Here is a 26,771-nt window from a genome sequence, read left to right as displayed (position 1 = left end):
ACCCACAGTGACCCACCCACAGCAGGGCCAGGGTGCCAGGCAGCCAGCCGCCCACTCACCGGTGATTCGGTGACCCACCCACAGCAGAGCCAGAGTGCCAGCAAGCCACCCACGGTGACCCACCCACAGCAGAGCCAGGGTGCCAACCAGCCATTTACATTGGTAGTCAGTGAGTAGATTGACCTAATTATAGTGGTGATCGGCATGCCTCCCTTACAGACAGACAAATAGATCTTTGACACCAGTCTGCTGGTTCTACCAAGTGGCGTTGGCCTCAGAACAATTCAGGCACCGTCAGATGGAGGGTCAATCAGTCACAGCTCAAAGAATCCCTAGCAACCTCTAGAGCAGCCATTCTCAACCAGGATTTCTTGAGCTGTGACTGATTGGCTTCCTAATATGAGGGTGCCTGCATAGTTTCAGGGCCAATTCTTCTTGAAAGATCCAGCGGTATGACACCAATTATCTGTTTAGCTGTCTTTAATGGTGATATTTGCACCACCACCACTGTAAAGGGGGCATTCTTTTTCACTGACCACCAAAGTAAGGTGCATTATCCCCACTTACCTTTTATAAATTGGTTTTAGCAGAGGTTCCCCTATACTTCAAAGATATTTCCGGGGTTCCTTGGGGGTAACAAGGCTGCTCAAAAGGAACCCCAGGGCTCCACAAAACACTGGTGGAAAGCGGCTGATCTGGTAGCTTGTGTTAGACAAGTATTTTTGCTGAGCACATATAAATGTTTCAATCTGAAACAAGTAGTTTTTCCCAACATGTAGGTAATTGCTAAATCAGTAGCAAATAAATATATATTTAAAGTGCATGTGAAGTTGGAGTTTTCACTTTTGGACATATTAGTGAAGAGTTAAAACTACGGTCAGATGTTTCATTGCTGTCTGTGTCCCAATCAAAGTGAAAGGACATCCAAAATTTTAGAGTGGTCACAGAAACAGGAGGGGAGGGGTAGTCTTTCAAGGGATGCACTTAATTCAGTGACAATGGATTAGAGGGATTTCCTTTTGGGTCTACAAGACAGGAAGTGAAATATTCTTTAACTGGTATTATAGGCAAAATAGGTCTTTGTTTTTCTAAGTCCTCCTGTAAATTATTATTTTTTTTTTTTTACTTGTTTCAGCTGTTATTTCTCAACTTCCTTTAACAAACCAAGCTGTGTAGAAAATGTGGCACTTGCTGGGTTGAGACAAGCCATTTGACAGACAGGGATGCTTACAATGGTCAGCTTTTAGACAGTTTCGTTAAAAATATAACCCTAAAAGGAAATAAAAAACTGTTTAAAATTTTAACTACGTACTTAAAAATGTTAGCTGGAGTTTGGCTCTAATATGTTCGTATCCTATGAAAAGCACATCTATATCTACTAGTCCAGGGATCCTCAAACTACGGCCCTCCAACTGTTGCGTAACACTTCCCACGAGGCATTGTAAAACTCTGACATTCACAGACAAGGACAAGGCATGATGGGAATTGTAGTTCCTGAACAACTGGAGGCAGTGCTGTATTTTGGCCTAGGCCGACTAGGCCCAGGCCTAGGGCGGCACTTTGCAGGGGGCAGCAAAAAAGCCGCCCCCCTCCCCCTGAGACTCTTTTGGCCACTGGTTGCTAGAGCTGCCTCTCCCACCTCTCTCTCACCCCCCTCCTCTCTCTCGCTCTCACTCACCCTCTCTCTCTCACCCCCCCCCCCTCTTTCTCTCAACCCCCTCTCTCTCTCCCCCTCTCTCTCTCTCTCCACCCCCCTCCCCCCCCCTCCTCTCTCCCCCCTCTCTCTCTCCCCCCTCTCTCTCTCTCTCTCTCTCTCTCTCTCATCCCCCCCTCTCTCTCTCTCTCATCCCCCCTCTCTCTCTCTCTCTCTCTCATCCCCCCTCTCTCTCTCCCACCCCCTCTCACCCCCCCCCCCATCTCATGAGATCTCAGGGGTTCATGCTGGGACTTGGAGTTCTTCAATTTTGGAGGGAGTCACATCCATTAAAAAAGGAAGGGGTGGGGTAAATTTACATAGGAGGGGGAAGCGCCCGATTTTAGTCTTGCCTAGGGCAGCACAAAACCAAAATACACCCCTGACTGGAGGGCCATAGTTTGAAGACCCCTGTAACTAGTCCATCTAACACTACCCACTCCAGATAATACAGCTGTCCAAGGGTGACTCTATTGCTCCTTCATAGATTGAAGAGTAGACCTTAGGACAGCACAGGAGGGAACTAGAATTTAAAGAGTATTTATAGCCCAAACCTTTCTCTTTGGTTGTAAATAGAGTAGGGAAAGGTTTAAACTATTGTTAGTTTATGTTTGTGTCTTAAAAGGGAAATTTCCCTTCACTTCCTGTCTTTGAGGAAGTTCTTCCAAGGAGGGGAATTTCCACCTAAGCTTTCACCAGAACAGGTGTCCCCATTGTAAGATTTTATCCTCTATTTCCCTGGTCTGGTCACAACTTTAACATTTTAGATTTCCTTTCACATTCTGCCTGGTGCCAATAGTCACCAGAGCAAAGAAAGTTGATAAATCTCTCCAGTGGGAATGCAGACAACAATACAAAGCTGAAATTGGTTCTAATTCTCCCCTACTCGATTTAAAGCTAAAAAAAAAAAAAAGTTTTGTTTTACAGTATATAGGCTTTATGGTACTGTAGATCTAAAGCCAAAACATTTTTTGGTTCAGTTATGGTACTCAGGAAAGCAGTAGGTACTGTATATAATGGAAAAAAGGAACATAACTTTTTAACCAGGTTGTTTTAACACCTGGGTTGTGCTCCGTGTTCAGATTTCCTTCAAAGCTGACTTTCTATTTCCCAAAAACAATCAACAATATAAAAATAGCAATGGGCACAAACAGGAAGAAAAAGCAAAAGAACTCAGCAAAAAGTAAAAGCACCAATGCACAAAAGTACAAGCAGCGACAGCGATGCTGCAGCCTGTTCAGTTGGTCCACCAATCTCTGTGGATGACGTACACATGGAGGGAAACCAATCAGACGCCCGTTTCTGAAGCGTTTCTGAAACCTGTACTCCAGAGCCCCACATAGTCCAGGTCTCCGCACAATTGGCTCTGTTGCCACATATTCCTGCTGGATGTAGCTGCCACCACTGTCCAACATCTGCTCCTGCATCCTACGGATCTCCCACTCCATCATTGGGGACGTCTGTCGGCAAAGTGGGCATATCACCCTGCCAAGGTTGACCTCATTGGCTTTGCTGACCATAGTTTTTATACAGTTATCACAAAAGACATGATTGCAATTCAGCAATGACTGTTTATGGCTGCTGGCATCATAGAGCTCAGTGCAGATAGGGCATTCCTGCTCAAAATGATCATCAGCCATTAGAAACTTAGAGGATTCTTGGGGTTCCTCAACTTCTTGGCCTTTGTTACTCTTGGCAAGATTTTCTGAAAAATCACCTTGAGAACTGTTAGCACCAGAAGTTCTTGGTAAATCATAAACTCCTACTTCACCCACCGGGTAATCATCTTTATCATCAAGATCAATATCTTCTGAAGTGAAGTCTTTGGGATCTAGAGGTAGGGGAGGACTAAGATCTTCTTTGAACTTTATCTCTAGGTTCTTAGCTATGGTTACACAACTGTCCATATTGGGAAATGATGTGACATAAAAATCTCTACTTGCACCACTGATTACATTTATTTTACAAGTGTTTGAGACAGTTTTGCTCTCAGGACCATTCTCACATTGTTCATCAACAGGGATAACAATTGGTAGCGTTTCCAGTTTGCTTCCATTGTCTTTGTTTGCTACAATTATGACCTTTATGAAGTCCAAGTCCTGTCCTCCTGCTTTATTTTTTTCTCCAGAGTTTGTGCTGGGTCCATGTATTTCACCAGATTCCGAAGAGTCTTCATGATTCTGATCTTCACACTGAATCACTGGGTGCTCCATTCTCTAAAAGGACAAGCTTGTTATTAAAATAAAATTTTAAAAAACTTCTCTGTTTATACATATACAGTATCTCACAAAAGTGAGTACAACGCTCACATTTTTGTAAATATTTACAAAAACACTGAAGAAATGACACTTTGCTACAATGTAAAGTAGTGAGTGTACAGCTTGTATAACAGTGTAAATTTACTGTCCCCTCAGTGCCGGTTCACATTTGTGCGGCTTGCGAGATCGCATGTAATTCGGAGCGAACTGCTCCTTCATTACATGCGATCTCATGTGCGGATGCGAGTTCAGCCATACACTTTGTATGGCTGAATTTGCACTGTATCCGCACCAAACACGCACATGAGGCATTTTTTCAGCCGCATCAGAATCGGATCGCACAGTGGTTCACACTTGTGCGATCCGATTCTGTGCGAACTGTCAGATCGCACTGAGATATGCGATCAAACTGGGGGTGTCGTTAACATTTAATTGACACCCCCTGCGATGTCTAAACCGCTGGCAACAAAAGGGAGTACACTCCTAAATTAAAATGTCCAGATTGGGCCAAATATGCGATTTTCTCTCCCCGGTGTCATGCAACTCGTTAGTGTTACAAGGTCTCAGGTGTGAATGGGGAACAGGTGTGTTAAATTTGGTGTTATCGCTCTCACTCTCTCATACTGGTCACTGAAAGTTCAGCATGGCCCCTCATGGCAAAGAACTCTCTGAGAATCTGAAAAAAGAATATTTGCTTTACATAAAGATGGCCTAGGCTATAAGAAGATTGCCAAGACCCTGAAACTGAGCTGCAGCACGTCGGCCAAGACCATACAGCGGTTTAACAGGACAGGTTCCACTCAGAACAGGCCTCGCCATGGTCGACCAAAGAAGTTGAGTGCATGTGCTCAGCGTCAGATCCAGAGGTTGTCTTTGGGAAATAGACGTATGAGTGCTGCCAGGTTGAAGGGGTGGGGGTCAGCCTGTCAGTGCTCAGACCATACGCCGCACACTGCATCAAATTGGTCTGCATGGCTGTTGTTCCAGAAGGAAGCCTCTTCTAAAGATGATGCACAAGAAAGCCCGCAAACAGTTTGCTAAAGACTATCTTACTAAGGACATGGATTACTGGAACCATGTCCTGTGGTCTGATGAGACCACGATAAACTTATTTGGTTCAGATGGTGTCAAGCTTGTGTGACGGCAACCATGTGAGGAGTACAAAGACAAGTGCATCTTGCCTACAATCAAGCATGGTGGTGGGAGTGTCATGGTCTGGGGCTGCATGAGTGCTGCCGGCACTGGGGAGCTACAGTTCATTAAGGGGAACCATGAATGCCAAGAAGCTGAGGGTAAAGGTGATGGACTGGCCAAGCATGTCTCCAGACCTAAATCCTATTGAGCATCTGTGGGACACCCTCAACTGGAAGGTGGAGGAGCGCAAGGTCTCTACCATCCACCAGCTCCATGATGTCATGGAGGAGTGGAAGAGGTCTCCAGTGGCAACCTGTGAAGCTCTGGTGAACTCCATGCCCAAGAAAGTTAAGGCGGTGCTGGAAAATAATGGTGGCCACACAAAATTGACACTTTGGGCCCAATTTGGACACTTCCACTTAGGAGTGTACTCACTTTTGTTGCCAGCGGTTTAGACATTAGTGGCCGAGTTATTTTGAGGGGACAGCAAATTAACACTGTTATACAAGCTGTACACTCACTACTTTACATTGTAGCAAAGTGTCATTTCTTCAGTGTTGTCACATGAAAAGATATGATAAACTATTTACAAAAATTTGAGGGGGTGTACTCACTTTTGTGAGATACTGTACAACTGCAGCGATGTGTGATCATGCAAGATTGTCAATACTACAAGTTTAGTGTGGCTTAAGCCAGCCATAGACGGTTCGAATCTCGGCCAGCTGAACAATAAAAACTGAACCAATTTCCCCCATCCACACATTTGAGGTGGATCAGGCATCCTCCCCGCTATGCCATCGTATTCTCATAGTAGAGGAGTCAGCTGGACTCCTTCACTGTCAAAATTCGCCAATAGACTGCAGCGCTGATTAAACTAACATTTTCCAGCAAGCCCATTTGTGAGTAGTTGAAGAGTGGATTAGCAGAACGAGAACAGGACCGGAAAAAGATGGATTGAAATTCACACTGAACCGGCGGAATTTTGATCCATCTATGACCAGCTTAAAGTATCATTAGACCCAGACTATGAAAAACTTTCATTACATGCTAGATTACAGAGTCTTCATACTCACAACGTCACTAAAGCATTTGTTTGGTGTAGAGTGAAACATACAGTAGCCTATTGATCCTGCCTTCAGTTGTCCCTCCCATCTTCTCTGTGTCCCCACTGCAGGCTGAGATTGTGTAGACCAGCTGGTGTACTCTACAGAGCCTGCTTAGTTCTAAGCTTTTCATTTCCTCCTTTTTCTTATCTGAGCAGCCCATGTGACTATAGAGTCACACATGTGGGAGTATACACAGTGGTAAATGACAGCCCACTCCCTCCCTCTGTCCTTCTATTGCTAAACACTATGGGGATTGTATACAGTATACTGATTAAGTACTAGGGATCGACCGATTGTCGGCAAAGCCGATATATCGAGGGCCGATATGCACTTTCCCCAATATATCGGAATCGGCCACCAAGGTGGCCGATATTACCGATGTTTCGGAGAGTGCTTGTACCTGAGTGATGAATGCAGCTAGAGGCATCACCCCGGTACCAGCGTCCATAGCCAACGGTCGGCTGCCTTGTAATGAAAACCGATGCAGCTGAGAAGCCGGTCGGCTGTCATTACAAGGAGTGGGAGGGGACGTCCCCCTCCTCCCGCTGCCTTTCACGGCTCGCTCGAGTCTTCTGTCCCACTGGGAGACCCGGGCAACCAACCTGCACGGCCGCCAAAGACCCGATCAAAGCTGCATTCGGCTCCGATCGGGTCTCCATGCAAAAACCCGGAAGTGATGTCATGACTACTGATGTCATGACTACAGTACTGGCGCCAAATTCAAAAAAATTAAACCAAAAAATGAAAACTTGGCGTTTTGAATGCTTTAAAGTGCAGAGGAGGGGTTTGGGAGTCTTTTAGACCCCCTATTAAGTACATTCACAAAAAAGCTTAGTTTTAATATTAATCAGTATTCAATATAACAAATGCAATTGCTAATACCTGTAAATCAAAAATGAGCCTTGGATGCAGATGCTGTCTGAACAAAATGAAAGCCAGTGTGAGTCATCTTTGACTCTGCATACACCATATTAAAGCAAACAAAAATACACATTTGATGTTCAATAAAGATTTATAGGGAGCTGTAAAACCGTTATTTGATATTTATAATTTAATCTGAATTGTTCTTCTGAAATTTTTTTTTTTTAGTCATGTGACTCGCACGGCACCAATCAGGTCTGCTAAAGAACAGGGAAAGATCTTGTGACCCCAAAACAGCGCTGCAGGAATAGGGTACTTAAAGGATTTTGGGGAAAAAAATACAGTGGCATGATATACTGTAGAGATTTATGTGAATTAATTATCGCAAATAACATTTCTCATTTTGTATCACTTTAACTACTTACCTGCATGCACCTACAGGCATCATCCCGGTATTAAATGTTTCAGCCGGCGATTCCAATTGTAGCAGAAGTGATTCAAGTGGCTAAATAGCCACTCAATCACTTCTGTGGGTGGCGGAAGGGGGTCTCACTCCCCTCATGCCGACGCCTTTCCAGGGCTCTGCTTTCCTATTGCGGAGCCTGGCAGTGACGTGACTGCCGGCATCAGTTGCACAGAACAGAGAGGAACTTACGTTGTTTCTCTCGGTGACCCCGGAAACGATGGCTGTGTCGTCACTTCTGGTTCCGCCTCTTTGTTTATCTGGCCATTCGCAGCCAGGAAAGCAGCTGATTTGACCAATCCGTGTCTGATCAGCTGTATTGGAGGCCAGAGGGGAGATTTGGGGTCTAATAGACACAACTTTGATGCAACTTTGACTGGACTTGAAGCAATGTCTGTGTAACCTTGAGGTCTATGGATCTCAAGTCGCATTAAAGTCAGACCAAAGTAGTGCAGGGACTACTTTGAAGTCGCTGCGACCTAAAGTCGCACAGATATGAACAGTACTCTTTGGAAATCATGGGGTACGACTTGTCTTGCGACTTTGCAGTCCCAAGTCGCAGGGCAAGTCGCACAAGTGTGAAAGGGGCCAAAGGCGGCATGGATACTTGGCATTTAGCGGCAGAGGGCACAGGTGCTAGGTGCACCTAGCAGTACTAACGTTTAGAGGCAGACAGCTTGCATTCCAAGCAGGGCCGGGACAAGAGGTGGGAAGGAGGAGGAGGTTGCAGGGATGAGGGGGAACCTTGACCCTAACCTTAAGGGAAGGGGGGGGCACAGTTTTTTACATCCCTGCCTTGGGTGCTGGATGACCTTGTCCCGGCACTGATTCCAAGCATTCGTCCCTGGGCATATATTGTAAGTACCGATAGGTGAACTGTCCAGCCACTCTCAGCCATTGAGTTTGAAAGTCTGCAAGCGGTGGGGCTTGATGGTCCACTTGCACCAAAACCTGGAGCCTGATGCACCACGGCTAAATGCTCAGTGTGCATGGGGCCTTACAGGCCATGTAGTCCGACTTGCAGAGGGAAGCACATCGCTAACACCGAAATAGCTGCACCCCGTAATTCTAAGGGGGGATCTGTAGAAAATAGCCTGTTGGAGGCCACAGGGAGCTGTTGGGTTAGGTGAAAGGAAAGCATAGCAGTAAATCTTTCTTACCTTGGAAAGCATCTCTGCTCAGTAGTCCCAGCTGTGATGAAACCAGCCTGCTCTACAGGCTCTCTCTCCTTTAGTACAGCACCCAGACCGGTCCATCCAGTTTTACCACAAGCTGTCAACCAATAGCAGCAGCAGATCAACCATTCTGATAAGAGCATTAAAATGCTGATGCAGAAGAGAACAGAGAGTGTGGGCAGAACATATATACAATATACATTCTACCATATGAAAAAGTAGTCCCAATTATCCCAATTCCTGAAACACTCGGGGGATAATGAGTGTCTCCAACTTTTGGTCTTCTACAGAGATTGTACAATGTGTTGTATTATGTCTGTGTAATCGGGGCTGCTGTTAGAAATGTAATCGGGCTGCTGTTAGAAATCACAGGGCCCCATACAGCCTATCTGATAGGGCCCAGGGGCAATCTTCCCGAATGGGCACACTGGGCAGTTGCCCGGGGGCCCCATCTGCCCAGTGACCCAGCGCCAGCCAAGCATTAGTCCAGATTCCCGGATGCATCCCGCCACCGAACTTAGCAGGTGGCAAGCGCCTGTCGGCCCTGCGCTGCTGTCAGGCCACTTGGGCCGTGGAGGGGGAGCCCACAACTTCAGGAATGCCTGTCCACCTCCACGGGAACAGGCACACACAGGGCAGTCAAGTCTGACTCCGGTCCATGTGTGTTCACCGGAACTTGGAAGCTGCCATTAGCCTGGCACTGCTGTACCAATAAATATCACCTTATTAATAATTTGCATTATTATTACTCTTGTGGGTGATTGTGTATGCAGGGCCCCAGTGCACTGCATTGCCCAGGGGCCCTTTAATGCTCTTAAGATGGCACTGACAGGGCCCCCCCTCCCCCGGGGTTGAAAGTGACTGAGGACATAGAGTTATCAGTCCCTTTCCCTACAGCTTCAGCTGCACAGATGAATGAATAGGAAGCACTCTGAGGCTTCCTGTTCAACATTTTAACTACTTGACCTCCAGAATATTTAACCCCCCCCTTCATGACCAGACCATTTTTTTCGATACGGCACTGCGTTACTTTAACTGACAATTGCGTGGTCATGCCACACTGTACCCAAATAAAATTATATCCTTTTTTCCCCACAAAAGAGCTTTTTTTTTGGTGGTATTTGATCACCTCTGCATTTTTTATCTTTTGCGCTATAAACAAAAAAATGACCAACAATTTTGGAAAAAAAAAAAAACAATATTTTTGTGCTACAAAACATATCCAATAAAAAAAATTAAAAAAAATCAAATTTCTTCATAAATTTAGGCCAATATGTATTGTGCTACATATTTTTGGTAAAAAAAAAAAAAAAAAACCCCGATAAGCGTATATAGATTGGTTTATGCAAAAGCTATAGCATCTACAAACTATGGTATATACACTGGAGTTTTTATTTATTTATTTTATACTAGTTCAGCGACTTATTGCTGGACTGAAAAATTGCGGCAGACAATCGAACACTAAATGACACTTTTGACACTTTGTGGAAAGCAGTGACACTGATACAGTGATAAGTGTTAAAAATATGCACTGTCACTGTACTAATGACACTGACTGGGAAGGGGTTAAACATCTAGGGCGATCAAAGTGTTAACTGTGTGCCTAGCCAGTGTTTTTGTGTATTGTGTTAGGTGCTTTTACTAGGGGAAGTGATGGATTTTATTCCCTGCAGGGACACAAAATCCATCCCTAGACCACCCCACCCCACCCCCCCCCCCCCCCCCCATCAGAACCAAGCTCTGCCTTGTTTTCATAGGCAGAGAACGGTTCTGTGTCTCTGCCTGACGATCAGCGGCTGCCGGCGGACATCCAGTGCCCGCCACTCGCAGATCAGCTTCTGCTGTGAGTAATTACAGCAGAAGCGGCCCCCCCAAGGCGGAAGTGCAGAATCACGTATATAGATGTGATTCTGCACAGGAGGGCCGTCCTGTAGCAGTATATTTGCTTTAGGGCAGTCCTTAAGTGGTTTAAGCTGAAATCCAGCCTTCAAGTGATTCTAAAGTCTCCTGTTTTTTTTTTAAAAATAACAAAACATGTGTAGCACCCTACAAGGTATAGTGGGCCTTGGCTGCCTAACAGCAGGGCTGTGATTTTCAGCTGGGCCATCATGTCTCCCAGGTGTTACTATTGAGACTAGGGAGTCTTCCCCCTGGCTCCATGAGAAGGGTTCTTATTGGGCAGTGGAGGAAACCCAATCAGTGGCACACTCAGGCCTGTGTCTACCCGAGAAAGGCAGATTCTGGGAGTCAGTGCTGTATCTTGGCCTAGGCCAACAAGGCCCAGGCCTTGGGCAGCACTTTACAGGGGGGCAGCAAAAAAGCTTCACCCTGCACGAAAAGGGTCCCCGCCGGCCTGCACTACACTTTTAGCATAATGCCAGTCCTATGGAGCGAGTTGGGCCGGAGGGCAGGGTCCAGGAGGCAAGTCAGTCTGGCATCCCCATAAAGCAGTCACACTGCTACCTGCCTGTATGATAATACCGGCTGGTGAGGACATTCGGACAGACCACAGGCCGCCAACCACATTTAATACAACCGGCCCAACGGCCGCAAATGCTAATAAGTTTGGAACTGCAGCCTAATGCTCCGCCTACCCTTCTCCGCCCCCAGGTTTGGCAGGCATCATGTCCATAATATAATTTCATTTCTTTAAACATCCTTGTCCTTGAGCGATAATATTGAATTGCATCATATACAATTAGGACTTTTAATTGTATATAATTGCAATAATATTTTGGACCCGCTCACCTCATATGAGCTATCGCAATATGTCACTGGGTTAGTAGAATTACTCCAATCTTATAAGATATTTGGACTTGTGTTTGCTGCCACTGATTATTTCACTTATTTGTGTAATGACTATGGATAAGGCAGCACTGATATGCTGCACTGATGGGCACGAAGCAGCACTGATAAGCTTCACTGATATGTGGCCCTGGTGGGCACTGATATGTTGCACTGATGGGCACCAATAGGCTTCACTGATGGCCACTGATGAGGCTGCACTAATGGCCACCGATCGGGCTGTACTGATGGCCACTGATATGCTGCACTGATGGGCATTGATAAGGCGGCATTGATGAGGCTGAACTTATGGGAACTGATGAGGCTACACTGTAGGGCAGTGGTCCTCAACCCTGGTCCTCAGGGCCCACTAACAGGCCAGGTTTGCAAGATAACTGAAATACATCCCAGGTGATATAATTTGCTGCTCAGTGATTGCATTACTCTAGTCTGCATCTCCCCAAGGTAATACTTAAAATCTGGCCTGTTAGTGGGCCCTGAGGACCGGAGTTGAGGATCACTGCTGTAGGGCATTGATAGACTGTGATTGTGGTCTGTGGTTTACAGAGGACAGGGCGGGTCACAAACAAGAAGGGTGTGGTCTTTACAGGAAGAGGTGGGTCATATTCAAATTAGGGGGTGCACAAGTTTAGTCAGGCCTAGGGCAGCACAAAACCTAAATACACCACTGCTGGGAGTGGGTATAAGTTTGAGGGGAGCCCATGACGCAGCGTCTTTGGCAGGAAGCAGAGTCCCAGGAGGGAGAGTACGGCTGTCTCTCCTCCTGTCAGCAGGATCGGGTGTCCAGGGCAGCTTGCCTGAGGGGACAGAGTGAGCTGAGCTCCAGAGAGGATCCGGTGTGCCGAGGACCAGCGGAGCAGAGGGGGGTCCAGTTTCAGGAAAGCATTCCCAGTTCGTGAGTACTGTAAACTGCCCCTGGGGGTCTGCCTAGCAGCGGGGACCGCTCCAGTGAAGGGCCAAAGGATCCAGGAGCCAGCTAGCTGTAAAAGGGGGTGCCAGTGTTGACCCTGAAGTGTAGAGGGGTAGCCCAGTGAGAGGACCCTGAAGTTCAGAGGGGTTGCCTAGTGAGAGGACCCTGAAGTGTAAAGGGGACGCCAGCGGTTGGGCCCTGAAAAGTTAAAGTGTACAGTGTACAGTGTTGAGAGTTGCAGCAGCACAAGCAGTTACAAAGAGCTACCTCAGTCAGTGAAGGGGTGGAGGGAGCTGTTTACAGGACTTTTGAGCTAACTAGAGTGTCAAGAATCAAGTCTCAGTCTAGTCCAGGACTTTTGAGCTAATCAGAGTGTTAAAAGTCAAGTTCAAGCACAAGTTCAGCAAATCAGTATTTTACAAGCGCTAGCAAGCGTTGGTCAGCATTCAGCTGGCGTTAAGACATCGCTAATAGGCATTTTTCTGCAAAGTGTCCCAGTTGTACCTAGTTGAGCCAGAGGAGTATCCCACTCATTCCCTTCTCCCATCCCCATTATGAAATAAACAAAACAAACCAAAGATGGCGGAATGGTCATTGTCTCCAATCTCACACTTGGGTATTCAGCTTAAATGGGCTGAAGGTGTCACCGGTAACAATGACAGACACACATCAGGCCCAATGCCTGGAAAACCTGCTACATTTGGGGGCTCGTCCGGGATTTTGCCATTGGTTACTGGGCCGGTTACCCCTGGCAACAGCAGAAGAAAAAAAAAAATCAGAAAAGTCAATTTTTGTGCCCAGAACTGTTGTTCAAGTACCAAGCCAAGTGTGAGGCCAGATCTGCGGGAGGCAGGGAGAGTGGGATGAAGTTGGAAGTGCACAATGAAGGTTGTTCATGGCACCGCAAATGTTCAAGTAAAGTCTGCAATATGATGAGAACCTTTGATATGGACTATATGTACTCAGTGGGGGGAGAGAAGATGGAGGCCGGGGGCACGGGAAGAGAGGTTCCAGGGGCCGGGTGTATGTGCATGCTATGTGGAATGATGTTGACCGTGCTTTCGACAGCGGGACATTTACTCTATATAGTGAGTGCACTGATACTGTGAGGATCGTAGTCGGCCATGCCGGGAGGGGCAGTGGGGCTAGCCTCGGAGACAGTATTGAAGATGAAAATTGCACATGTATGGCTAGGAAGAGAACTATCGACCGTGCGACCGACAGCGGGATATTACTCTTGCCAAGCAAGGAGGGACAGTTGGCTTCAGTGAAGGAAGGCGCAGTTGTGGCCCTGGTGCAATTGAGGAGACAGGATGCATGTCTGGCAAGTGACATGATCCGCTTAGCAGCCACTTCCCTGTGGGCTAAAGTAAGAGAGCATGGCAGGGGAAGAGTTACAGCACCGCGCGGGAAAATGCACTACGTGCAGGCCTGCCTAACAGGGGGAGTCATCGTCCAATATGGCGAAAGGGTGGAGACAGCGGAAACATCCAGCCAATCAGGAGTGACCAAGGGAGCCCTATTAATGCCCCCTCCTTTAGGTGTGGCTGTGAGGGAGACACGTGTAGGAGAGAGAAATATGGCATTTGTGAGAGCTGAAGAGTGTGACCGCTATTGCTGCCACCATGGGTGAAGACTCTGCTAGGCAGGCACCGGAGCAGATCCACCAGCCCAATCCATCCCTGGTATGGGACACATGCATCCGGATGGTGCCTGAAGGCGGACTCGCGCTGTTCACGGGAGGCGGCCGGGAGTTCCTAGGAGCGGTAAGTCCTTAGTGTGCTACCGTAACGTTAAAAGGTGCAAGCGTGTGTCCAATGTGGGCAGTGTAGCTACCTGCTGCTCCGGGCAGAGAAGAGCGAGGGCCGACCCAAAAAGTTGTATGTTGCTTCGGTGTCAGGCCTCACTCAGGAGGTGACCGGGACTGAATCTAAGTTCCTCCGTGGAGGCGGAAGGGGCATGTTACGCCTGATGATGCAGCTGGAGGCCATGCCAGCAGCCAGTGGGCCTTCAGCGTTTGTGAGGGGGACTTGGTCGCAGAGCTCCCTAGGGAGGGGATGCATGCCAGCACCAGTGACTGGAGGGTGGCCGGAGGATGCATCTACCACAGCAGTAGTGGCAGGATCCGCTCCCATCAGTATTCAGCAGCCTGCAAAGCCTGCAGTTACCCAAGCCTCACCCACCAGTACTAGTTCTGAGGAAGAAGCAGGCCTTGTGCCCATTGGATCCCCATCCTTCCAATACAAGTATGGGTCTATAGAAGAGGGGATCGATGTTTGGGGGTCAGCTGATGAAACCACGTGGGACTGGAGACAGAAGCTGGGAGCAGCTCCCCAGGTCCTGAAGTGGCAGTAACTATGGACAAGGAGGCCAAGGAAGCTATGGAGAGGGGGGATCTAGCACAAAAGTTGGGATTCTGTGAGGCTTATGTTGAGGATCCCGGATCTCACCCCTCCAGGAAACATTGCTAGAGCAAGAGATCAAAATGCAGCATATGAAAATATGATACAGCGAGTGTCCACTCATTTTTCTCCACCTGGGAGAGGTAACAGAAGGACTCTTCCCCGGCTGTCCCGGATGCAGAGGTGGCTACAGAAAAAAGGTGGCACTTGGGTACGATTACCCATATGCTCCCAGAGAAGTGATGTTACTTGTAGAGAAACACAGGGATTTTTGATGTGATGAGATCATATGAGATTTCTTGTTTATTCCCAAACCATATAGAGACTCACCAGAAGAAAAAGGTAAAAAAGAGAGGTTCAATGCTGTAAAAGCTCAGTGGAACTTTGGGTGCTCCATTTACATTGACAGAGTGGATATCCGCCGCCCAGGTGGGTCAGGTCAGGCCTGGTCCATCAGAGTCAAGGATGAACAAGGCACTTATGTCCGGGTTCCCCACCCTGACTACTATATCTAAACGGAACAAGTGATTTATCTCAAATTTTCAAAATTCATGGCCAGCTGGCCATCACAACTGACCAAAAAGATTGTGCTAAAGAAAAAATGTAATGCTGAACTTTCAAGTTTGTTGGAAGTGTTCAACTTTCAATACCAGACCCCTTGGCCATCAGGCCAGAGTCTTGGAAGATTGTTGCTGTGTTGGACCCTTTGGGCCACCAGGCCAGGGTCTTTGTGGATTACAAATACTGTGTGGGAAATCGTCCACAGTTCAAGTGAAGTGAAGATACAGTGGTTACAGATTCAAGTGTTCCCAGGAACTTTGGTGGGGGAAGCCCTGAAGGACCCCTGTGTTACTTCTTTGACTCAGCAGGACTGCAGGTCATTCAGCACTGTGACCTGCCCTGTTTCCTTCAAGAAGTACTTTGGGAGGCAGCAAGGGGGCGCTGTGTCTCACTTTATCCAAGGACTCTGCATAGTTGGCCAGTGTTAGGGTACAGACTTCTTCCCGCCAAGGAGTGGACCCGGCGAGTCAAGACACTGGTCAGCAGAGGTAGTCAGGGAAGGGAGTGGAAAGGTCGCCCTAAAAGGAGGGTCTTCCCACTCAACTGTCTAGACAGTTAGTCTTGTATTTTCTATGATGTATGCAGTTGACGAACTTTTCCTTCCAGTTCTCAACAGGTGGGCTCATCTTAGAGACAGTCAGTTAGGGAATGTATATTTGTTTGCTTTGAAATCCCCACCAAGCCAGTTCATTTGGTGGGGGGGATGCATCGTTTCCATGCACCTTAAAGTGTTTGTAAATTTGTACAGCAGAGTATGTATAGCTCTATTTTTCACCGTAACTTATTTGAACATTCGCTCTTTCCTTTTTTCCCCCTTTCCAGGTTTGTGGGATACTCCTGAATTTTTGGCCAGAGTTTTGATAGGAGGCGGCTGCCTCAGAGTCATGGGGACCTGACTAAGTTTGGTGTGGGGTGGATGTAGCACCCTACAAGGTAGGTGCTAGGGAAAGTATAGTGGGCCTTGGCAGCCTAACAGCAGGGCCATGATTTTCAGCTGGGCTGTCATGTCTCCCAGGTGTTGCTATTGAGACTGGGGAGTGTCCCCACTGGCTCCATGAGAAGGGTTCTCATTGGGCAGTGGAGGAATCCCAATCAGTGGCACATTCAGGTCTGCATCTACCCCAGAAAGGCAGATTCTGCCGCACAGGATTCTGGGAGTGGGTATAGGTTTGAGGGGAGCGCATGACGCAGCATCTTTGGGGGGAAGCAGAGTCCAAGGAGGGAGAGTACGGCTGTCTCTCCTCCTGTCAGCAGGATCGGGTGTCCCTGGCGGCTTGCCTGAGGGTATGGAGTGAGCTGAGCTCCAGAGAGGATCCGGTATGCCGAGGACCAGCGGAGCAGAGGGGGGTCCAGTTTCAGGAAAGCATTCCCAGTTCGTGAGTACTGTAAACTGCCCCTGGGGGTCTGCCTAGCAGAGGGGACCACTCTGGTGAAGATCCAAAGGATCCAGGAGCCAGCTAGCTGTAAAAGGGGGTGCCAGTGTTGACCCTGAAGTGTAGAGGGGGTGCCTAGTGAGAGGACCCTGGAGTTCAGAGGGGGTGCCTAGTGAGAGGACCCTTAAGTGTAGAAGGGGTGCCTAGTGAGAGGACCCTTAAGTGTAGAGGGGGTGCCTAGTGAGAGGACCCTGAAGTGTACAGGGGGCGCCAGTGGTTGGGCCCTGAAAAGTTAAAGTGTACAGTGTACAGTCTCACACTTGGGTATTCAGCTTAAATGGACTGAAGGTGTCACAGGTAACAATGGCAGACCCACATCAGGCCCAATGCCTGGAAAACCTGCTACACGTTATACTTGCCTCCTCTGTGCAGCTGTTTTGCACAGAGTAGCCGTGATCCTCCTCTTCTCTGGTCCCTGATCGCTGCTCCTGGTCCCTCCTATCGAGTGCCCCCCACAGCACAGAAAATGAATGGCAAGCTAACAACATAATAACCAAAAACCCACTAACAAATACCCCAGCACCTTGAGACAGTAGGAGGCTCACCCAAAACAAAACAAAGGGATGGAGGGTGTGAAAAACTGTCTGATGCTGTGATGAGCTCCGATTGAGCTTTGACACGATCCCCCCTCCTCTCTACCCACTACAGGACACAACTTCTGCCTTGAACTCTTCAATCTGGTAAACAGAATGCGTCATTCTAAATCACCCCACTAATACTTCACCTCTTCTGCAGGCCCCAGACATGTTGGCCCGCATCCTAGTTTCACTCAGCTCCAGGCTTTATACTTGACTGGGGGACCTGCAGAATGCAGAGGCTCTGGTTATCTATAAAACATTAAACACTTGACCCATCCTCCCTTCCAAAATGACCAGACACATTTTATTTGGAGTTTTATTACAAACCACTAAATACAACATTCACAAGAAAACAAGTGTAATGTATATAATACAGTCAATGCATACCAAATAAACCAACCTCAGCTTATGCCTGGTCTAAGGTCTTTGAAGGCCTATATACTCACGATTAACTAGTTGTATCTGCCACCCAATTAAAGACCCTCGATGTTACCACCGTATTGTTAGGAAGGAAGGGACACCCATACCTCAGATGGGCCCAAACCCACAATTTTCCACAATTATTTAACCAGCACCACCTTTAAAGACCCAATAGACCCCCTGCTACAGCACACGAGCGTGATATCTTATACACGTGTTGCCCCCCCCAAACTGGAAAGGCCCACAGAATACCCTCCTGCAATCCCAGATGCCACAAATCAATGCCACACCATCTCTTCTCAGATATTGCCAGGACTCATCCTCCAGCTCTCAATGACGTATTGCTAGGTGTCAGGACTGTCAGGAGACTCTAATGCCTCGTTTCCACTGAGCGGAACGGTTCGGGTCGGTTCGGTACGGTACGCTATTTTGGGTGTTTCCATTATGAAAGTGGCCCATACAACCGAACCAAACCGCACCATTCCTGGTCCTGCTTCAGATGTAGGGCCATAGGAAATGGAACGGTACGGTTAGGGCGGTGCTACTGGCATCACACAATAGATTCCACTGATTGGCGGACAGGAAAACTTCAATGCTCACGTCAAATGAAAGAGCAAAACAAACACCTCATTTGGTGTAAGCCCCGCATGGTCCCTGGTGGCCCGACTTGCAGTGGAAACGCTCACCTGAATAGACCGGACCATTCTAACCCTCCCAAACTGTACCGACCCGAACCGTTCCGCTCAGTGGAAACGAGGCATAAATGTCCCTCCGGTTTCCTGACCGGTAGTCTTTTTATCCCAGTATCAGGTGGAAGGGCGGTTGAGATCCTACAGCCAGAAATAGGGGACCTCAATAGAAAGTGCACACAGGCTATATCAAGGAACACCAAACAAGCACTCACGATTGGTAGAGAGAGAGGTCAACGGACCAAGATCCGCGAAAATAAAAAAGGAGTAGTCCACGAGGCAAGGTCAGGAACAGGCAGAGTCGGCAACAGCAATCAACGAAATCCAGTTTACCACCAACACCCAGGGAACAAGACCTATACTAGGGCACAGACAGGAAGGGGAAGTGAAGAATTATAGGATCACTAGATTAGATGACAGTCAACAGCTGGACACAGGGTGGGGCCAGCATCCAAACTCAAGGAGTAGAAAAAAAAAAGTGTGTAAATCAAAAGGAAGTTCCCCAGTGGCACAGACAATAGGAAACTGCCCAAGGAACGCCAGGTCTCAGGATTGAATCCCAGACACGGCGTGACACCAGGTCCCCATTTCAGGCAAAAAAATTTTGCTACCTCCTTGTTGACCTTTATCCTGGCTTTGTTGATCTTTTCAACAGAGTGAGCCATTTGCCACTCAGACTTGGCAACTATCGAACTTAATATTCCATGGAGCGCAAGCCAAAAGGTCATTGCCCCTGACATGCAAGAGGACCACATCAAGGGGCCTGTCCAATCTAGGAATAAAGATGCATGACAGGCAAAATCCTAGACAACAGAATTCCTGGAATGCCCAGCCTGGGAACTCTGACCTCACTCCTGGACAATCCTAACTGCCTACCCTCTGTCCTAACCTCCTTCTGCCTGGCACCCTAAAAAACAAACGAGTGACCCAGAATACACACCAAGCACACCTCAGAATCCGCAAGCGAGAAGAAAACGGGGAGGGGTAAATACAACACCCCCAAGAATCCTTACTACATCAGCAAACAACAAGAGGATAGGAAACGCATTAAATAATGAAGACAGGTTGTACCCTGTAAGACAGCACAAGACTCAAAAGCTTGCAAACCTTAGAAGTTACAATAAATGAGAGTGCACATATGACCAAAATCTAACTGATTCACACCACCCAACGCGCTGAACAACCTGGTCATTAAGTCCCCATTGGACCGCTTTCATTGCCTCCTCAATCCAAAAGTAATGAGAAGAATAGTTGTCTGCACTCAAACCAGCAGACGACATTTCCTGAACACCATCCTTAACTGGAATCAGTACATTGCTTTCTCATTGGCATGCATAAAGGAAACTCCTGGAAGATTTTCTCGAAGCAGTGAAAAAAACCCCACAGCCTGGACAGGGCAAACTGGAGAAAAGGGAACCTAACACAGCTCAATCCAAGAACCCTTCCTACTGATCTGTGTTTGATTTTCTTAACAGAATACCTAATGCAGTGTCCCATAACCATACATCCTGAATGCTTAAACTACCCTCACCAAGTTTGTTCCAGCTCACCAATTCCCCCACCCGAAAAGACGGAACAAAGCAGCCTCATAGGTGGAAGAACAAACCCTATCCAAGTGACTAACTACAGCACAAAGAATCTAAAATAAATCCGGTTGTTGAGCGTCCGCCACAGAGCGACCCTTCCCAAAATCCCGCATAGCCTGCCTGGCCAGAAAAAACCTAAGTAACATTTCTGTGACCCGACAACTTAAACATGAAAACCAGACCAGCCAACTTCTGAGACATAACAAACAGACACACGTTGTTCAAAATTTCTGCCAATAAAATAAAGCAACATGTGTACATCATTGTCTTCACGAGAACACCCCCCAACTTCATTCACCAGATCGCTCTATTCCTGCCACACTCGGTAGTATGAGGACCAAACTGCCGCACATACCGAATGACGAATTGTGAACATGGAAGCGTCAATGCAATGCTCCACAGATGCTTGGGGCATGGAATTTCCGCTCTGCTCCGCTTCCAGTGCCAACCAACAGAATCTGTCCCACTGGAAATGAGACAAAGCATCAGCCACTGAGGTATCCATTCCTGGAACGTGCACAATTCCATGGACAGTACATTGGGAAACAGTTCCAGAACAGCCAAATTACGCACTAAACCAACCTCCCTCCATTCCACTGGCCAACAGTACTTCAATGACCGACAGTAGGTTCAATAAGCAGCAGAGCCCGCAGCGTCAGTGAACAGTTTTAGGTCAAAATTGGAAATCACCTGCTCCTGCCTTACAACCATTGTAAGAAACCAGAAATGAATCCCACACTCGAATGTCTTCACGCTGATCCTGCCCCAGCTGAATATAAGGATATGGCACATTAATACCAACTGTAGCAGCCACCAGTCATCTACAAAAAATGTGGCCCATGGGCATACTGCAACAAGCAAAATTCAACTTGCCCAAGTGGCAAAAACCATCCCTTTCAGATCTTCAAGTTTGTCCAAAATCAAACAGCATTCCATCGCCACGGCATCTATGACAATACCTAGAAACCACAACTCAGTGGCAGGGCCCTCCGTCTTGTCAGGGGCCAATGGCACACCAACAAACTTGAATACATCTTGGACCGTGGCCAAAAGTGAGGCACAGACAGTACTTCCAGCAGACCTTTTGCACAAGAAATCATCTAATTAATGGAAGACTGAATTAAGTCCGGAAACATCCCTAACTACCCATTCCAAAAAGGAAATAAACATTTCAAATAATGAACAAGAAATGGCACAGCCTATTGGTAAAAATCTATCAACAAAAGTTCTGCCCTTGCTATTTGCACCCCAGCAGAAGGCAACAACTAGAATCAGTCTTGGCCAATGACGAACCTTTACCATACCTACAAACCCACGACACTGCCATATCAAAAGAAGTATAGGACACCGTGCAAAGCTCCAGATTAATGGCATCATTCACTAAACCCCCTTTAGAATGCGACAAGTGGTGAATGAGGTGTAATATATTGTGTTCTTTTTTGGGGATAATACCCAAAGGGGAAATACTGCCGGTGAATCAAAAGGAACAACCATGCGAACCAAATCAACTTCTTTGAAAATTTTTCGTGAAAATGACCGCTGGATGTAAATGAGATCACTGCAAGTTATCTGCCATAGGAGGAGCAACCAGCAACTGACAGGGTATCAGAAAAGCCCTACGAGAAACCCAGCTGCAACACACAAGCTGCCTCCTTGTTAGGATAACGCTTTAGGAAAGGCGCCATCTCTTCTACCCTCACCGGCATTTTCCCTTTTTCCAGCCTCGCCTCCGTTTTCTTCTCCTTGCTTGGAGCATAAGGACAGCGACTGAGACCCTCCACACCCTGAAAAGTCATGACAGAGAAAGTGCCAAACTTGCACTGAATTGCCAACATAACACCCTGCAATTTGTGGCCGGTTGTGAAGAGGCTGCTGCACCCCTAGCCCCACCCTGAAAGGAAGGAACCAAACTTTGTGGAGACTATATCAGTTTTATCCAAAGATTGATGTTCTTGTGGTCCTAACGTAAGGAAGGCGGGACTGCCTTGCACTGACGAAATTGCTTGTCATAACTTCGTTGATAGGGTCCAGTTAATGAAAAAAAAAAAAGGGGGGGGCAATTCTCAGGGTTTTTTTTCCCAATGTGTGGAAAACAAAAAGGAAAGACTAATGCCTCGTACACACGTACCGATCGTCGGCCAACTGATCGGCCGTCTTTTGTCCAGGGCTGTCCTGTCCGCTGAAAAGTGCAAAAGACTGCACAAGAATTTTGTCCGCCGGCTGCAGAAGTGATGTCATGTGATGGTTAACTTTCCCTGTGTTTTTTCTTCTCTGAGCATGCCCAGTCTTGCAAATCTGCTGATTGTCGGCCGAATTCTGTACTGACTGGCGAACAATCGGCCGTTCTGGTGTTGGCCAACAAAAATTTTAATGCCTGCACGACAGATTCTTTTCGGCCGAAAGTGCGCTGTTGGCTGTCGGAAGCATCATACTAACAAGCCTACAATCGGCCGATCGGTCGTCGGCCGAACATTTACGGCCGACAATCGGTACGTGTGTATGGGGCTTAAGGCTTCTTTCACACGGGTGCTCCGTATGTCCGTATTTCATCCCAACCGTTTGCGGTTGATATACAGACATAATGTATGTCAATGGGATTGCGGATGTCAGCGGATAACCATCCGCTGACATCCCATTTGCGTCCTTTCAGTTCTGTTCCGTTTTTTTGGAACGGAACAGAACCCTATTTTTCTTCAGTTTAAAAAACGGAAAGGACGCAAAATCGGATGTCAGCGGTGTCATCCGCTGACATCCGCAATCCTATAGACATACATTATGTCCGTATATCATCCCCAAACGGATGGGATGATATGCAGACATACGGATCGGATGGCACAAGTGTGGAGCGGACCAAAATACGGTCCGCCCGTGTGAAAGGAGCCTAAAGGTGTTCAGTAAAGGGAGGATGGAAATAGAGCAACGTGGTTTTCTTCTTAAAAAGTTTAATAAATATCAAAAATGAAACACAAATCTCATAACAAAACAGACCACACTACACATACATTAAAAACTAACAATGTTGCCAAAGGATGCACACCCGGGTCCACACTCAAACCCCATAAATACACATAGTATTATAATCGCACAAAGGTTGTATGTCAAAATAACAGACAGTAGTTAGAATGAGGAAATCGCAGTCCCTGCAGGATAATACCTTCACACTGCGGACATCTATTCTCACAGATCTGTCTGTAATAAACCTGAAACGACCTAAATCAATGGTATATGGGTAACGGTGAAATTTAGGAAACCACAATCAAGGCAGCTCAGCACCGGCTATACTTATACATTGTGGACATCTAATATCACATTTTCACCCAATATTCACCAGGAATAGATCTTCTGGCACTTAAAATGATTCAAAACAATGAACCTAAATAATACAGAGCCCAGCAGAGAGTGTGATCCAACAGGTGGATAATGGATTCAACACCAGTATGTGGCTGGTACACAATGATTAGCGATCTGTAAATATAAGGATTTATTTTGGTGCCTTGTCAAGCAGTTTTAAGTAGTACATAATGTCCTGGTTGCCTGAGAGGCACAGGTAGCAGGGTGACCAAGGTATAGCAATAAGCTGCAGAAAGCAAAAATCCCATGTGTGTAAATCTTGGTGGTTGGAGTCTGACCATACACTACAACGTTTAGAGTCAGTGACAGAAGCGGATCTCTGAAAGTGGGATGTTAATAACGTTACTCACAGCTTGTCCATAACAGCAGTCCTTTGGGGAATACACTATGAGCTGAAGGGATGATCCCGTGCTCCACAGGCAGCTCACAGCCACCTCCTTAGTATATCCACTAATGCTGTTGCAGACAGCATGTTGAGCTGTTCTGTCCATATCATGTGATTCAACAGGTGGATAATGAATTCCACACTAGTATGTGGCTGATACATAATGATTAGCGATCTGTTAGGCCCCTTTCACTCAGGCGGACCGTTCAGATCCGCCTGTCAGTTTTTTTGGCGGATCTGAACATTCCCCCTATGCATCTCTATGGGGCATTGGATGTCAGCGGAGGCATGTCTGCTGACATCCGATCCGATCCGTCAAATCTGGACGGATGGAAACCCTATTTTCCATCCGTCCAGCGGATCGGATTGGATGGGATCGGATGAGAACGGACCGACGGTTCGTTCCCATCCGATTCCCCCATTGGGATGTATGGGGCTCTGACAGCTGTGTCTCTGCACACGGTGCGGCGAACAGCTGTCATTCTCCTGCTCAGCGGGGGATTGGCAGACCGATCCCCCGCTGAGAAAAACTGAGTCCGTCCGACGGACATCCAGTGTGAAAGGGCCCTAAGAATGAAGGTATTCTATGGTGCCTTGTCAAACAGCTTCAAGCAGTGCAAAATATCTTGGTAGTCTGAGAGGCACATATTGCAAGGTGATTAAGGTATGGCAGAAAATTGCAAAAAGCAAAAATCACATATGTGTAAATCCTGGTGGTTGAAGTCTGGCCACACTGATACAATCTAACATTTAGAGTCAGTGATAGAAGCGGATCTCTGAAAGTGGGATGTTAACGGTGTTTTTACTCAGTTTGTCCGCAACAGCAGTCCTTTAGGTAATACAGTATGGGTTGAAGGGATGATCCCGTGCTCCACAGGCGGCTCACAGACACTTTGTCTGTCCACTAGCACTGTTTCAGACAGCATACGACCCGATGAGCTGTTCTGTACATATCATCAGAGATCCTCAGTGGTAATCCCTCCCAGTTGAGTTGGGCTTCTGTGATGGAGTTTGTGAACTCAAGGTATGTATCTTGAGCACATAATGGAAGCCAGGAGCAATATGAGTCAGGGCAGTATTTCCTCTTCTCAAAATCAAAGTGAAGACTGATTAACAGAAAAGAAGATGGCAGGAGCCTCCATAGTACAATCTACATGGGAACAACCATGCAGTATAAAGTTCATGTGTTGCTCAACATCCGACACAAAAATAGGTTCCAGGTTAATCAATTAAAGTTGTGATATCCAGCGTTTTGCATCAGATGTTCAAGGGGTCTGAGTGGGGACCGGGGTGTCCACAAGCCGACGCGTTTCGTCCACTTAATAATGTGAACTTCTTCAGGGCAGCAGGTTAAAAACTGCATACGCCTACAACCAGTGGTGGAAAATACGCCAAATCAACCGATACTGCTGTTTTTCTTCTCCCCCCTTGTTACTTTCATCTGGTTTCACTTTGAAGTTAAATTTCTCCAATGGCAACAAAAAGAAAAATTTCCACATACTCACCCTTCCATATATGCACTTCACTTTCGTTATCCGTTTTTAGATGCGCACCCAAAGGCCCTTTTAAAAACACACATATCCTTTGCATTTTTGCAGCATTTGCCAGACATATCCCATCAACCCCAACGACTCCTTTGTCAGCTGTTTTGTCGTCTGAAGCCTTACCGACCATAGTTACCACATATTCCACCAGCCGTTGACCAGAGGAATTCTATGGTCCGGCACCTGCACCAAGAGGGTGAGCTGAGGCCTCAGATGGAACCCTGACTGCCTGACCACTGACACTGGAGGTAGCAGCTTGTGCTGTGGATCACGCAGTTATCAGAGAGGACCTCCCTAAGACCTACTAACAGGGTGTAAAAAAAAAAGGACTGAGGACCCAAAACTGCCCCCCATAACTCCAGCCAACCCTCAGTGCTCCAATCCCTGCTGAGCTGTCAACTAAGCCCCCGGAGCCCTCTTGAACAGAGAGAGAGTAAGAACAAGAAAGAGGACATGAAACAGACGTCTCCCCTGGCTGCCTCTGTCCCTCAGAACATCCAGCCGCAGATCCAGTTCCCCATGCAGCGTGTGGGAGTTCACCATCTTCAGAGCCACTGAGCACCCCTTCAGACCGGCTCTCTTCACCAAGCCGCACCATCGCTCTCCCCTTAGCAGGCTCCGTGGTGCAGTTGCCGGCTCCAGAGCCCGGCGGGTGCTCGCTGATGATGTCAGCAAGCGCCGCCACACCAGAATCTTGGGTGCTCCCTCTCCTACTCCCAACGCTGGGCTCTGGGAGGGATAGAGGAAGCCTCACTAGCTGAAGCCCGGCTCCTTTCATCCGTGGCGCCTGCTCTGCAATGTCAGGACACAGGGGAAAGTTTCTGCCCACGTCTTCTGTCACTGGGGGCCCCGGCCACTCCAGGAACCTGGCCGACACCAGCCGCTCATCCACACCCATGCCGGGCTGCACTACACACAGGCAGGAACCCCTTATAGCCAGCCACACCATCCACACTGCGAGGTGAGAGGGCAAGGGAGTGGGTGGCAGATGAAAGAACTCCCACCTTGGGTTCACTGTATACGGGGATTCCTCCTGACTCGCACACCAGGGGAAGCAGGTGTGCGCTTGGCTGGTGGGGTCGGAGGGTCTCTTAAAGGGTCTCCCAGAATGGCACCGAACCTGAGATGTCACCACAGGACTGAAGCGCTAAAAAGGCCTAGACCTCTTAGCATGTGGGCAGCTAGAAGAGGGCCAAGGAGAGACCTGCCTGCAATATGTGTGACAGTTTGACTTGTAGCCACCCAGGGCCTCTGGCCACGGCCGCAGCTCTAAGCTGGAACAGCATGTTGTCCAAGTCATCCATCTTTTCTTCTTCCTACAGGTGAAGTCCAGGAACGCAGAAGAAAACTGTCTGATGCTGTGATGAGCTCCGACATGATCCCCCCTCCTCTCTACCCACTACAGGATACACCCTCT

At 47.5% G+C, this 26,771-nt stretch overlaps 1 protein-coding gene across 1 annotated transcript; it reads right to left on the bottom strand.

Moving 5' to 3' along the window:
• Positions 1-2,687: 2,687 nt before the first annotated feature.
• LOC309559835 (ring finger protein-like) lies at positions 2,688-26,252 on the bottom strand (the record flags this gene model as incomplete). Its single annotated transcript, XM_082263268.1, has 7 exons — positions 2,688-3,909; positions 20,430-20,581; positions 20,765-20,843; positions 20,948-21,155; positions 21,695-21,858; positions 23,229-23,284; positions 25,895-26,252. The coding sequence occupies 7 exons, from the start codon at positions 26,250-26,252 to the stop codon at positions 2,797-2,799; spliced, it is 2,130 nt and encodes a 709-aa protein (XP_082119394.1). The 3' UTR covers positions 2,688-2,796.
• Positions 26,253-26,771: the final 519 nt, after the last annotated feature.

This window comes from Pelophylax lessonae, assembly GCF_965119305.1.
Source record: "Pelophylax lessonae genome assembly, chromosome: 7".
Taxonomy (NCBI): domain Eukaryota; kingdom Metazoa; phylum Chordata; class Amphibia; order Anura; family Ranidae; genus Pelophylax; species Pelophylax lessonae.
Note: the sequence above shows the minus strand (reverse complement) of the source record. Positions and strands in the feature narration are given on the sequence as shown.